The sequence below is a fragment of the Canis lupus genome, chromosome 30, assembly GCF_048164855.1.
Source record: "Canis lupus baileyi chromosome 30, mCanLup2.hap1, whole genome shotgun sequence".
Taxonomy (NCBI): Eukaryota; Metazoa; Chordata; class Mammalia; order Carnivora; family Canidae; genus Canis; species Canis lupus.
The window spans coordinates 32,542,910-32,556,922 of NC_132867.1; the positions used below are offsets into that span (position 1 = coordinate 32,542,910).

The 14,013-nt window shown below is 46.7% G+C and overlaps 1 protein-coding gene across 1 annotated transcript; it reads right to left on the reverse strand.

Moving 5' to 3' along the window:
- Positions 1-2,966: 2,966 nt before the first annotated feature.
- On the reverse strand, positions 2,967-12,557 carry ATP5PO (ATP synthase peripheral stalk subunit OSCP). The gene is made up of 7 exons (XM_072806844.1): positions 12,437-12,557; positions 11,171-11,221; positions 9,555-9,665; positions 7,087-7,216; positions 5,816-5,928; positions 3,441-3,527; positions 2,967-3,149 (listed from the first exon to the last, which is right to left on the reverse strand). Exons 1-7 carry the CDS (start codon positions 12,470-12,472, stop codon positions 3,036-3,038), a joined length of 642 nt encoding a protein of 213 aa, XP_072662945.1. The 5' UTR covers positions 12,473-12,557; the 3' UTR covers positions 2,967-3,035.
- Positions 12,558-14,013: the final 1,456 nt, after the last annotated feature.

Here is a 14,013-nt window from a genome sequence, read left to right on the forward strand (position 1 = left end):
CGGGGCTGGCTGCAGTCAGGAGGCAAGGCAGGACGAAGGCAGACAGGGCTTGGGGGACCTGGGGTACTGGTCAGGTCACAGACTCAGCTGCTGGCACTGAGACCCAACATCCTGTGGCTTCAAAGAGAGAAGTTTATTTCTCTGTCTTAACAGCCCAGAGGTCCGAGGTCTGGCCGACCACGGTGGCCCCGTCCTGAAGTCACTTGGCTCTCCCTTGGGGTGTGGTTGCTCCAGTCCCACTTTGTCATCTGCATGTAGCCAGAGGGAAAGGGGACCTCCTGAGGTCCCTGCGTGCTGGTTCCTCTGAGGTCTACCCAGGAAGACCCACACATCGTTTCCTCCCCTTGCTTGTCTGCTGGAGCTTCACATCCTGGTCAGGGACTGCCAGGGACACTGGTAAATGTAGTCCCCAGCTAGGCCCAGCTAGAAGTTTGGTGACCAGATATTGGGGCCAACCAGCAGTCTGGGCACTCCTGGCTCCTGGGAAAGTACCAAGAGGCCCCGAAGTGGTGTCTCTCAGCTGTCAGGTGATTAGGTAGCTGGTTTGCCAGGAGGAAGCCAGAGTTTCAGACAAGCTGATGGTCAGGAGGGCAGTGTCGTGCCAGCTGGAGGGCATGCTGGTCCCAGCACCAGGGTGCAGGATGGCCCTGGGCCACACCATGTCCCTGCAGGGCTTCGGAACTGCAGTCATCCTGCCTCTGCCCACCCAGGGGTATTCCCTAGGAAGGGAATCGGTTTGCTGTCCAAACTCTCTTGGAGGGTGACCAAAAATCAGGCAGCTGGTGTCTGGAGAACTTTTTTCTCTAGAAGGCCAACAGGAGGGAAGGTATAAGGAAGATCTGACCTGGATTGAGGGGTGAATCAAGAGCATCTTAGGGACTCAACTAAGATTAGCTTTGCCTGTTGGCTCCAGTGATGGAAGGCCATGTGCCAGGGTGTAGTCAGTGACGTGTGGACCAGCAAGAAATGGGGGGTGAGAGACCCGGGCTCGGGGACTTGATCCACCAGCATGTGACATGGAGCCCACCCCAGGGCCCCTCAGGCTCTTTCCTCACTTGAAAATAGGGTGCTGTCTATCCCACCTGTATCACGAGGTTGTAAACAGTAAGATCTATGACGTGGCTTCAAGAGCTGCAGCCTATATGGGGCAGGGGAGGAGGGTGGGCGGTTATGCCAGGGTCAAGGGTATTTTTCTAGGGAGAGGCCGCCCTGGAGGACCGGTGGAGTGGGAGTCATCCTAATGATCCGTTAGGAACCAGGAGCTCTGGACAAGCCCTTGAGGACACGACACCTTCACAGCAGTACCAGGTGGACTTTGTCTTGTGACCACGTGTCAGGTGAGTGCTGTGTGCAGTCAACTCATCTTCAGGGTCAGATGACCCAGGAAGTAGGTCCTGGAGCCAGGATTAACATTTACTGACATCTTTACATCTCTGAGGCCTTCTACTAAACTCTTCATAATCCTGCTTCCGTCTTGCAGCTACCCTGGAAGGGGGCGTGATCGCTCCCATCTAGGGGTTGGAAACCAAGCCTTGGAGAGGCTGGGGTGGCCTGTAGCTTGGAAGCAGCAGAGCAGGCTTGCATGCACACCCCCTGGGTGGCCCGGATACGTCCCTGACCACCAGGCTACTGTCCCAGGGCGCAGAGCAGCCAAAGTCTACATCATGAGCCTCACTGTACATGGTGTCCTATCTCCTCCTTTATGGAACTTTCTGGTGGGGTAGGCAGTGAAAATCGCTGTGCCTGGCCCGTTCCTGGTAATCGACAGGTTCTAATCTGTCAGGACACACTTCACAACCCGAAGTGTGATGGCTGCATACGAACAGGTAAGTCTCGGAGGAACCCCTTGGGGCAACCCTTCTGGGTTAACTGATCATCAGAGAAGCAGAAGTGTTGCTGCCTTTGGGTCTGGTCCCAGCCTGTGAAAACAGGACTCTGCTAACACTCGTCACCCTGCCTGCTGGTTGGCTGGAAAGGCCTTTGAGAATCAGCAAGGCCAACAGGCAAGAAGTTTAGCTTGAGCCGTGACTTCAGGGACCAAGGTCGCCATGCTGAACAGCTGCTTCCAGGGAGAAGAACGTCCCGATTTCCTACTCTGGGCTGAAACTCTGGGCTAGTCCTTGGTTGAGGACATTCACAGGGGTTGGGATCGCTATTCTGCTGGCTTCTCGGGCAGAGTGCACAGCCCTTCTCTGGCCCTCTGCCCTCAGTGGGATTGAGGGAATGAATACCTGTTAGCGCATTAATGGCATTCTTCCGGTAGATTCTAGAATGAAGACATCCTTTTGGCCAGAATCTAAGAACTTTTACAGAAAGCACTAGTGCCTTTACATTTAATAGAACACTGTGTCTCACAGACAAATCACTTTGGGGTCAAAAGGAGATGCACAAGAGTTAAATACTTGTTAGAATAATCAGATGAGCACCAGCTGGCTCTGTGTGAAGTACCCTATACAGACCCCATCCACCTGGCAGATGTGGGACCTGAGGGCACAGCAACAGGCGTTGGTCCACACATGGGAGAAGCGGAAAGAAGCAGGAAGGAGAGCACGGGGCAGCTGCCAAAGCCCTGGTCGGCACAGATTCTGGGGGCTCGGAGGACCACTTGCAGTATTGTTGCGGGACATGGGCACTAACCGCGGAAACTCCAGGATGGTAACTGACCTGGTTTGCTGGGGTCTTAACTTCACCTGCAGGCCAGCCCCCCAGGCTCCGGGCTCGGAGGCCAAGGACGGGAGAGGTAAGATACGATAGCTTAAGGACCCAATTGTGCCTGGCACAGAAGGCCTCACTAGACGTTAAATGTTTTTCCTAATATCACAAGCTTCCATAAATTCCTAAGATAATCTACACAAACTAAAATCTCCAACCAATGGGCCTTTTAACCTTCCAACTAGGGGGATTCTGAAGGGAAGATATAAACTAAGGCTCCCTGTATTTCCACTTCAAAAAAGATAAACAGGACATTCTGTTCAGGAAGCATTTTATTGTTGCTCCAAGTTTTAGGAGTTTTCACTGACAGATAATCAATACTTTCAGAAAACCTCCCGCATGGCCCTGCTCAGCTTCTGAATCTTGGTCCTTGCAGACATATCAGCATATTTCTCTCCAATACGGACAATCATTCCCCCCATGATTGACGGATCAACCTAGGAAAGAAAATAGGTTGGAAATGTGAAAAAGTGCTGGCATTTCATCGATCAAACAGAAAGATGAAAAGCTTTGAAAAGTCTGCATGTTGCACAAAGTAAGGTGTTATAATCACCATCTAGAGAAAAGCCGAAGTCAAATTGTGAACGGAGTCCATAATCATTTAAGTTGAAAATATAAAATTTCTATTATAAGCAATGTAGTATGTCATCAGGTTTAATCTTTCACTTCCTCCAGCCATTCGACGCTGTCAAACGAGCTGGGGAGGCACATCAGACATAGAGACCCACCTTAACTTCCAATTTCAATACTTGGCCTTTGCTTAGGAAGCTCTTCAGGACCGTTTTTAGTTCAGTAAGAGTGGCTTCATCCAAAGGCTAGAAAAGGACAAAATCATCCTTTAAACTTAGATAAGGCATAGCAGACACTTTCCATAGTAAAAGAAAAGGAAGAAACATCCCTGGCACCCGTCACGACGATGACAGGCCTCATGAGTGCCTGTGTGGGGTCACTGGGGAGCCATCCTGGAGCTGCCCGGCAGCAGCCACTCACCCCTGCTGTTTGGGGAGCAAGCCAAGGCTCTGCCCCACAAGAACAACTCCGAGTGCACACTGGGCGGCTCACTTATGGCCGGAAGTGCCACTTGCCTCCGTGTCTCTGCTCCCCAGTACGAGCGGTACCACAGGCACGAGTAAGGGGAAACCTGAAGTCAGTGATGCCTGATGACACAGGCTGCTTCTCCGGGCAGCCCTGTGGGCATGGGACGGGCTATTTCCCCAGATGGAAAGCTGCAGTTTAACCCAGTCCTACAATCTTGAAGACTCAGGGCTGACAGGAGCTCTGGAGGCACAGCTCTGTACTCTACTCTGAGCAAGCACTGGACTTCCAGCCTGTGTTCTCCCCTCGTGACCCAGTCTCATTTCTGGTGAGGGGAGAATGCATACGGCTGAAGGAGAGGCCTCCAACCTGTCACAAATCATAGCTCCCCAGCCCCACATTCAGGAGTCCAAAAGCTAGCAGAAAAGCTTTCCATCTTTGCAAAGATCTAACAGTGCTTCTTGGGGGCGCACGAGGGGTGCTGTGAAAGCGTATAAATGTTTTATTTTTTAAGATTTTATTTATTTGAGAGAGAACAGGCAAGGGGAGGAGCAAAACGAGAGGGACAAGCAGACTCCTGCTTAATGTGGAGCCTGACTGAGGCGGGGGCTCAATCCCATGACCCTGAGATCATGACCGGAGCTGAAATCAAGAGTTGGATGCTTAATCGATGGAAACACCCAGGCACCCCAAGTCTACCAGTGTTTGATCAAAACACTATTTGCTGAGCTTCTGAGGTTAGAGAACTCTGAAGTATGTGCACACTTTCCACGTAGACACCTACTAGGTGCCGGGCACTTCACAGCCACCATCTCCTTTAATCTAGACGACTGGGCAGCAGGCAGTTCTTATGTCCATTTTTCATACGAGAGAACTAATGTTCAGAGCAGTTAAGAAACCCACCTAAGGTCCCATTTGCTCCAATATTCACAAGCAGTGTATTTCTATAGTCTGTGCCCTTAGTCATTAATCAAATAATACATTTTTGTTTTGTTTTAAACAGTGGAAACTTATTTACCCAGGAGCTTCAACATCAAAAGCATTAGCAACGGTTGCTTCTAAAAAACTTTCACAAAAATTGGCACCATTTAAAAAAAAAACATGTCCTCATGATCTCTGAATGACGCGGAGCGGGGCCTGGCCTCTGGGATGGTGTGGCCACTGCCGGGTGAAGCCTTGCCCGGGCCCTCCCATCCAGAATGGCTGCGCTCCCACTGCGCTTGGAGGAACGCCTGAGCTCTGATGGTTCTCGGCTGCTTATGTGCTTCCTGGGACCAGCTACTGAGCTACAAACGTGCAAGTATGTTGTTATGTGTTAAAATGTCTCTTTGTAATTGTGGTCTCTTAGAATCAGAGTATCTTGTAAACGCCAGAAATACTAATCTGGACGAGGTCAGGTGCTGCATATACCAAGCACATCTACCATCCCCTGATAATTAAGCCCCACAGGCCGTTCTCCTGGACCGCCTCAACTGGAGTAGTAAGGAAACACGTAATTAGGACCTGAACATGCACTTCTGAAAGAGATGCCTTTGTTCAAATCCTGATTCCATGTTTTGTCACCTTGGGCAAGCAACTTAGTTTCCTCATCTACAAAATAAGGATAATTCTACCTCCCATGGAATCCTGATGTTAAATAAAATAATGAATTACAAAGTACCTGGCATACAGGTTTCAAAAAAGCAGTGTCCATCATTACAGCCCACTTCCGCAAAGCAACAAGATCAAGGGGCCTGTGTGCCCTGTCCTCCACCACCAAAGATTAGACACTTTGCCAGGAACCTACTTAATAAGATCTTTACAAAGTAACTCAAACCTGTAAAGGAACATAAACCACTACTCCCTAACACATCTTAACCCGGTCTGGCCCTTCTGATTTGTCACTGGTTAGGGGGACACCAAGAAGGTACCTCCCAGAGTCGAACTGTGTAAGAACTGAAGCAAACCTCCTAAGTGGCAAGCCACTGTTATCAATTTCTGGATTTCAGCCTGTTTTTTTCTTTTCATTACACAAAATGTGATGCATGGAGTATCAAAGTAAATATAGTGGCAACAAGTGGTCACTTACAGACGCGGTGGTCACTGTGCACGGCACTTCTCCACGGTGCACACTCATCATGGTGGAAAAGGCAGAAATGACTCCAGGGGTATTGTTCAAGCGACCGTTCTCAGCAAGCAAATCTGGGGAAGTGAAGGGGTCTCAGGACCATGAAACTCACTCAAAACAGGTTATCCATAAGGTATTATATTCACCTCTAAAGCAAATTTAGATTTGTGGCCTTAAAATACTATATTCAATATCCTTTAAAAATGTGAATAAACGGGACGCCTGGGTGGCTCAGCGGTTGAGTGCCTGCCTTCGGCCCAGGGCGTGATCCTGGAGCCCTGGGATCGAGTCCCACATCGGGCTCCTTGCATGGAGCCTGCTTCTCCCTTTGCCTGTGTCTCTGCCCCTCTCTCTCTCTCTCTCTGTGTCGCTCATGAACAAATAAATAAAATCTTAAAAAAAAAAGAAAAAAAAAAGAATGTGAATACAAAGGAGATACAACTTGTTGTTGTTTAAAAAGTATATCCAGGGCAGCCTGGGTGGCTCAGTGGTTTGGCTCCTGCCTTCAGCCCAGGGCGTGATCCTGGAGACTTGGGATCGAGTTCCGCATTGGGCTCCCTGCATGGGGCCTGCCTCTCCCTCTGCCTGTGTCTCTGCCCCCTCTTTGTGTCTCATGAATAAATAAATAGAATCTTAAAAAAAAAAAAAAAAGTATATCCAATGTTTAAAAGAACCAGCACTGACAGGCATTTATATCAGTAAGGCGGGTGTAGGGGGAGGTCTCAGAGATCTGCAACAGGCATCTTCATCACAGCCTGTGGTCTGATTCTCCTATTTCTGGTTAGATTCCAGTGTTTGGCTACAAATCCCCAAATTAACATATATCTATATTCAAAGATGGTTTGCTTTGGAGCCCGTATTCTGGCTGACCACAGGACTTCAAAGTCAAGCCAAATGCACCAAAGAATCCACCTGTCTTCAAGGACAGAGGTACAGCCCTGGCTGCAAACCATTTTCTGGGTATGAATCCCACCGGTCTTCTCCATAGGGTGAAGGTGCTGACTGTAATTATCTTCTTACATCCTAACATCCTTCAGACAGTGCTCCTCAAACTTTAATGCACAAACAATTCACCTGGGGAGCTAGTTAAGATGAAGATTCCGACTTAGCAGGTTGGCTAAGTCCTGAGACGCTTCACTGCCAAAAGGCAGGTAATGCTGATGCTCCTGATCCTTGGACATTTCCAATAGCAAGATTTCCAGCAGCTTCAGTGGAAAAGGTCTAATACTTACTGATCAGGTTGGATGTGATAGGAGAGAACCTCTCTTTTGCTGTCATGTCATTTAGGCTTTTCACTTTCACGGAACGCTTTATGTAGGGATTCATAATGGAAGCAGCCATTTTAGGTTCCTTCAAGATTTGCTGAAAGTACCAAAAAATAATTTCGTAAACTCCTTAAAGCATAAATGATCCTAGCTGCCACAACATACTTCTTTCGCATGAATCACGTATTTCGTTAATTAGCACTCAAGCACTTATGAAGAGAAGTTTACAATCAAGTACTTTTCATTGCCTTTGAGAATACTTTCTACCTTTATCTCATATATTTCTTGAAAAAATTTAAAAACACTTTGTAAGGTTTCTTAAGTCTATTTTTGCTTTTCAAGAGATTATTAAAAAATTAAGCAGCCAAAATAGTCAATTAACTGCATATTGTTAACGTATTTAATATGGGTAATCCTCTAGATTTTCACAAACTACGAGAAGGCTAGTGATGCTAACACTCATGTGCAGACCTAAAAAGGTGCTCTGATGGCAAAGGAGGCCTCCTTGTCATGCCCTGGGAGGGGGCCTCTATGTCTCAGCCTGGTCCTGCCCCTGCCCTGTCTCTTACAGGGCCCCGTGAGAGACCTCTGGTGTTTCCAGAGAAGCCTCAGCCATTCTGGGATGGGAGGTGGCTACCAGGAGTGACAGCATGGGTCTCTATTTTGTTAATTCATAAATGTCTGTTTTCAGTGACCCAAGGTAACTTCTGGTACCCTGTTCCCCTCTGTATCAGGCCAGAGTTCAATGAACCAATGGCTGTTTCCATCTGGGCACCTTTCGTTCAATTAAATACCCCTGGCAGTCCCTTTTCTCAGGCTCCTGGCCAGAACTGTGAGTCTAATCCAGGCTACTTGTCACATACTAGCATCTAGGGCTAAAATTTCAATTTAAGTGACTCCATAAAAACAACACTTTCCCCTAAAAATTGCTGACTTACAAAAATTAAAAGCATTCTGGTGTTTGGGGAATCCAGTATTTCATGTTTCTAGTTTTTTTCTGCTCCATCATCCAGTGGGAAAGCTTTGTAGTGGCATCTGTGTAGCATTAACACTTTCCTCTCAGTTCTAAAAAACTGCTAATTTTTTATAGAGACTTCAGGTAATTGCTTCCTTTCTATCTCTCTGTATCTTAACCGATTTCCAGGTTTTAGTCAAACCCCATTCTAAGAACCACAACCCAGGTCACGCTCTCTACTGTGAACACTGCTGTTCACGTTTAAAATGGGCATAAATGACAAGAGCGGGCAGTAAGTATCAGCTCCAAAAGAGCTGTGTGTGAGCCTGCCTGCTCTGTGTGGATCATGCCAACTAAGACCGCAAGCATCATCTGCAGACATAAAGGAATACAGAGCTAATGTTATCCACTAGGACAAAAGTTCTGATAAAAAAGCTTACAATGAAAAATGAACAAGTATCATCCTATGTGACTAGCCTGTGAGGGTTTTCTCTTCTGAACAGTAAGATAAAAAAATCTTTAGAAATAAGTGGATTAAAAATACAAGAACTTCTGAAAGCATAATACCAAAAAAGAGCAAAACTTTCTTGGGAGAGGGTATAGACTCCACCTTCAATCTAGAACTCAAAGAGGAGAATTTCAGGATGCCTGGGTGGCTCAATGGTTGAGCGTCTGCCTTCGGCTCAGGGTGTGATCCTTAAGTCCTAGGATTAAGTCCCACATCAGGCTTCCTGCGTGGAGCCTGCTTCTCCCTCTGCCTGTATCTCTGCCTCTCTCTCTGTGTCTCTCATGAATAAATAAAATCTTTGGGAAAAAAAAAAGAGAGAGAGAATTTCTGCTGTAAACAAAATGGGCAGGAACCTGTTAACTAGAAAATGGAGTTAAAATTACAGCAGATTTTCCCCTTTAAGTTACATAGTAGACTTCGGTTAATTCAATTATTTTACTCTTTATGTTAAAAAAAATGTTAAAATGGACTCCCTTGTAAGCTTCATTATCTTTATCAGTTCTCTATTATCATTACAGAGCCCATATGACTTTCCTAATTTTGCTGCCCAGCATGCTGTGCTTGGTCATTTTCCTCTCACATCTTGGGAATAAAATAAAAATTGAAACTGAGGAAAGGCTTCAAAAGGAAAAGAAATTCCTAGTAAGGCACGTTATAATACATTCTAAAAACTATTTTGAAAATACCTGAAATACAAACACAGATTTTCAAAGGTGACTTCTATTTCTCCTCTAAGCCCCAAGTCTTGGTTCCTAATATTAATATCCTGGTATGTATCTGCCTGTACCTACCACACAATAGGTTCAAAATATTAATACCCACTACTATCACTATCAACATGATTTCGGGTTTTTTCTTTTTTTATAGTTCATTTTCTCTCAGGATATGTCTCATTAGGGCTACACGGCCAAATAACCAAAACAAAAAACATATGATCGAAATTTAGTAAGTAATGAACAAAAAACTACTTACTGCTACTCTCAACAATTCCTTTTCTACTTGTTCCAGTTTATTCTGTTTCGATGCAGCAGAATAAAGGGCAGTGGCATAGCGACCTTCGATACCATATATCTGAACAGGTGGCTTTAAAAAATGGATGGAGTAGAGAAGGAAGAGGAAAGGAAAATCAGTTAAGACAATATCATACTGCCAACAGAAGGATTTAACATTTATATTAAAAAATGACATCATTTATAGCACACAACCCTTTAAAGATGTCATCGAAGAGCTATTTTGAATGGCAATTCTCCAATAAACCAGAGCTGTTTCCATGGCCAGGTCACTCAATCTTTGAACTTCCAATTTTTCATCTTAAAAGTGCTGAGGACACAGGGTGTCCCTTTCAGCTCTAACTATAAGTCAATTACCTTAATTCTGAGATGAACTCATGCTTCCTTTGAACTCCATAACTAATCAGTTCCAAGTACTGGAGATTTTAAACACTGATAGAAGGCAGTTTTGTACGTTAGAGCCAAGAAAACAGGTATTAATGAAACATATACAAGTATATCTTTATACATTTCACAGTAACATTATAAATTACTCCTGGGGTGCCTGGGTGGTTCAGGCAGTTTAGCGTCTGCCCTTGGCTCAGGTCATGATGAGACCCACGTCATATGGCTCTCTGCTCAGTAGGGACTCTGCTTCTCCCCCTCCACCACCCACCCTCTGCTTGTGCATGCCCTCTGTTTCAAATAAAATCTTTAGAAAAATATTTATTTATTGATAAGAGACACAGAGAGAGAGGCAGAGGCACAAGCAGAGGGAGAAGGAGGTTCCCCAAAGAGAGCCCGATACGGGACTCGATCCCTGGACCCCAGGATCAAGCCCTGAGCCACAGGCAGATGCTCAATCGCTGAGGCACCCAGGCGTCCCATGAATGAAATCTTGAAAAAAAAAAAAAAAAAATTCCCTTACAGTGCCTTCTCATCAATGTTCAGTTTAATAGAGCTCTAACAACTTAAGTAAGTGCCTGGTCCTTGAATTATTTTTCACAAAAAACTACAGGCTTTTTCCTATATATGACTACAACATGCTTGGTGGTGCTATACGGTCATAGTGAGAAAGCTAAGGCCTGGAATGAGAAAGATTTAGTCCAGCTCTAAGACCAGGCTGAGTAACACTGGGCAAGTTTTCCAGAGTCGGCTTCCGCTTTTGTAAATGGGAAGGCCAGCTACTTTCCAGCACTGTAATGGGGTTTGAGAAGTTCTCAGAGGAATGCATGGATGGCTCAGTGGTTGAGCATCCACCTTTGGCTCAGGTCCTGGGATCGAGTCCTGTCCTGCATCAGGCTCCTTCTCCCTCTGCCTGTGTCTCTGCCTCTCTTTCTGTGTGTCTCATGAATAAATAAATACAATCTTTAAAAAAAAAAAAAAGGAAATTCTCATAAACGTTATGCATGGGCCTGCCGCACATCCCACATTCAACGTATTCCATTCCCTGCCCTCATGCACACATCACCTTTTGGAAACCACAGATCACGCAGAAAGGTTTAGGTGGCACTTATACAAACATCTATGCCCTACTGTATTGCCGTTGGACTCACACATGTTCATCTACTCCACAATTAATTAGAAAAGGGGACATACCCTCACGAGCTTGGAAAACGGCCTGACCACAGATGTGCTAAAGCACCGCACCTTTAAAACAGTAATAAAACATTTCAAACGATTAGTTTCCGAGTATCATCACACAGATTACCATGAGCTGCTATTTATCCCCTAGGGGTAAAGTCCCCCCCCCCCCCAATTGAGATTCATCCCTAGTTGCCTGGGAAATAGGCTTTCCCACCAACTCCCCAGTTTTGCTAGAAACAGGCTGAGGCTAGCACACGTCAGTGTAAGAGAGAAAACACAAATTTGGCTGAAATACAGTTTTCAAAAAAAAACCCCAAGATGATGATGATTATTTGCATTTATATCGCCACCCGTGTATTATTATTATTTGCATTTATATTTCCACCCGTGAGGAAGGATTTTAGTTTAAAAAAAAAAAAAAAGGGAGGCTTCCAGTCGTGATGTGCAAGAGATACACCTTCTTAGAAACCAAATGATATAGGAAAACGGAGACTGATCCTCTGAGCATTGCAGCCGTCTGACGTGAGCCCAAGCCCTAGTTCTCAGACACGGGATCTGGCCTCCCGAGGAACCGAGCTGGAGCTCGTTTAAATAGCATCTGCAAGGGCACAGGTCACCTTAACATAGTATCTCAAATCTGCAGCGTTATTACACCAAAACTGGCTGCGGGGATCCAAATACTTCATCACGCATGAACACTCAGCCAAGCGGCGAGGCGTCGTGCCATGCACCGTGCTGCCTTGTAGCCTAAACAGCACGGCTTTCCCTTCCCACTCCATCTTCCGTGTGACTCTGCGGGCTCGAATCTCAGCTCTGTGCACCCCTTACTGGCTGGGCGGCCAAGGCCGAGTCACTTAAACGCTTCCGTCTCTTTCTCTTTGCACAAAGGTGAAAAATGGGCTTTGCAAATAATCCTGAAGCGTTACTGGTGGGCCCCTGAGAGGTTTAGGCACAACGACAGAGTTAAAGGACTGGGGGCGTGGGGCGTGTCCTTTCCTCGGCGTCCGGGGCAGGCCCCCCGCCCCCGCGTTGCTCCTCAAGCTCAGCGGCGTCCCGAGGCTGTGCTCCGGGCTCCCCAAGGTCAGGCGCGCGTCCCCCTGCGCCCCCCGCCCGCAGGGCGCCGGCAGGGCCGCTCGCCCCCACTCGCCGGGCCCCACGACGCCGACGGCGGCCACGCTGTCCCAGCTGCGGCCTCGCCCCGCGGCTCCTAGGGCTCTGGCACATTCCGCCCTAAGAGGGATCCTCTCGCTAGTTTTCAGGACCTCCGTCCTCTCTCACCTGCCGGGACAGCCCGGACACCGCTGGGGCGGCCATCTTCTCCGGGGGGCTGTAGGTCAAACCCGCGTCAGAGAGACTCAAGGGCGCACGCGTGCGTCAGCGTAGCCGCTCGGCCCTCTGGGAAATGTAGGCGCAGGTGGTCAGGCCGCATGCGCAGGGGTCGCCGTCAGGCTGGGAGTTGTGGTTCTTAGAAACAAGTGTTAAAAGAGTTGGACCCGCTGAGCTAGCGAGCTCGGACAGCGCCTTAAGTTGAAATCCTTGTTACCACGTAATCCTTACTGTACGGTGGATTTGTTGTCCCTCGTTTTCAAATTTCCATCTAGACAAATAGATAAGTTAGATAAATATTTCCATTTTCAATTTCCATTTAGGGGCAGCCCCGGTGGCGCAGCGGTTTGGCGCCGCCTGCAGCCTGGGGTGTGATCCTGGAGACCGTGGATCGAGTCCCACATCGGGCTCCCAGCGTGGAGCCTTCTTCTCCCTCTGCCTGTGTCTCTGCCTCTCTCTCTCTCTCTCTGTCTATGAATAAATAGATAAAATAAATAAATTACCATTTAGATAAATAGATAAATTAGATAAATATTTCCATTTAGATAAATAAATAGTTCCATTTTAAATTTCCATTTAGATAAGTAGATAAATTAGATAAATATTTTCATTAGATAAATAGATAAATAAGTTGCATTTATTCCCCAATGCACTGCAGCTCCTTGGATATGGCCATAATAGTGGTTTGTGATTACTTGAGTTTTGGGGTTTATTTAATGGTTGATTTACATGGTAGTTTATTTAATGCAATTATTTGAATTTTAGGGTTTATTTAAACCACATATATAGTTTCATTTTTTATGTTGAGTCTCAGGACAGCTCTGAGACGTAGGTAGTCTGGTACTACCCCCCCACCCCCCACCCCCGCATATGTCCCATTTCACATTGATGACTAGCATCATTAGGATCTTTTATCCCTTCTTTCCTCCGCGTCCAAAGGATGTATCAAGCTCAGTTCTTCCCTCTGCATAAAAGGAAAGGAGCTGTAGGGCTCCAGCTGCAACTCTTCCTGCTCAGTGCCTGCCTGGGCGGTGACAGCTCCTACCTCCACCCCCTCCACCCCTCCACCCCCTCCACCCCCCCACCCCCATCTCACCACCAACTCGTTGGTCTGTAAGGGGATATGAGGTTCCCGGTGCCTGAATTCTTGATTCTGGGTAGAGCACAGTGGTTATCCGAGGTTATCTTGGGGTTTGAGCAAGTGTGACATTGAAACTGAAAACCCAACACTAGCCTTGGCCAGTTTCTCTGCATTCACAAAAACAAGCGATTTTCAGCCTATTTCACCCTAAATGGAGCTTACTCTTATTTTCCTCTTCTGTACAGTAGAGAACTGGCGAGCAGAGCACGGGTGGGTCGGAGTTCCCTGGTTGAAATTAAGGGGTCCCGCGGTCAATTAAGTTTTTTTTTTCCTGTTCAGATCCGTTACAGGAACACAGATTAATATTCATTAGTTTACCCTTGTAAAGAGCAGTTTTCTCCCCATACATAATACTTGTAAGAATGCAGAAAAGTGCAGGGAATATAAT

Bases quoted from the DNA above. Each gene is read 5' to 3' on its own strand.
- ATP5PO (XM_072806844.1), bottom strand. From the start codon at position 12,472: ATGGCCGCCCCAGCGGTGTCCGGGCTGTCCCGGCAG. The intron at 9,666-11,170 runs GTATGTCCCCTT...CATTTTTTAAAG, and splicing joins CGTTTTCCAAGCTCGTGAGG to CCACCTGTTCAGATATATGG. The intron at 3,150-3,440 runs GTGGGTCTCTAT...TTTCTTTCCTAG, and splicing joins TATTGAAATTGGAAGTTAAG to GTTGATCCGTCAATCATGGG.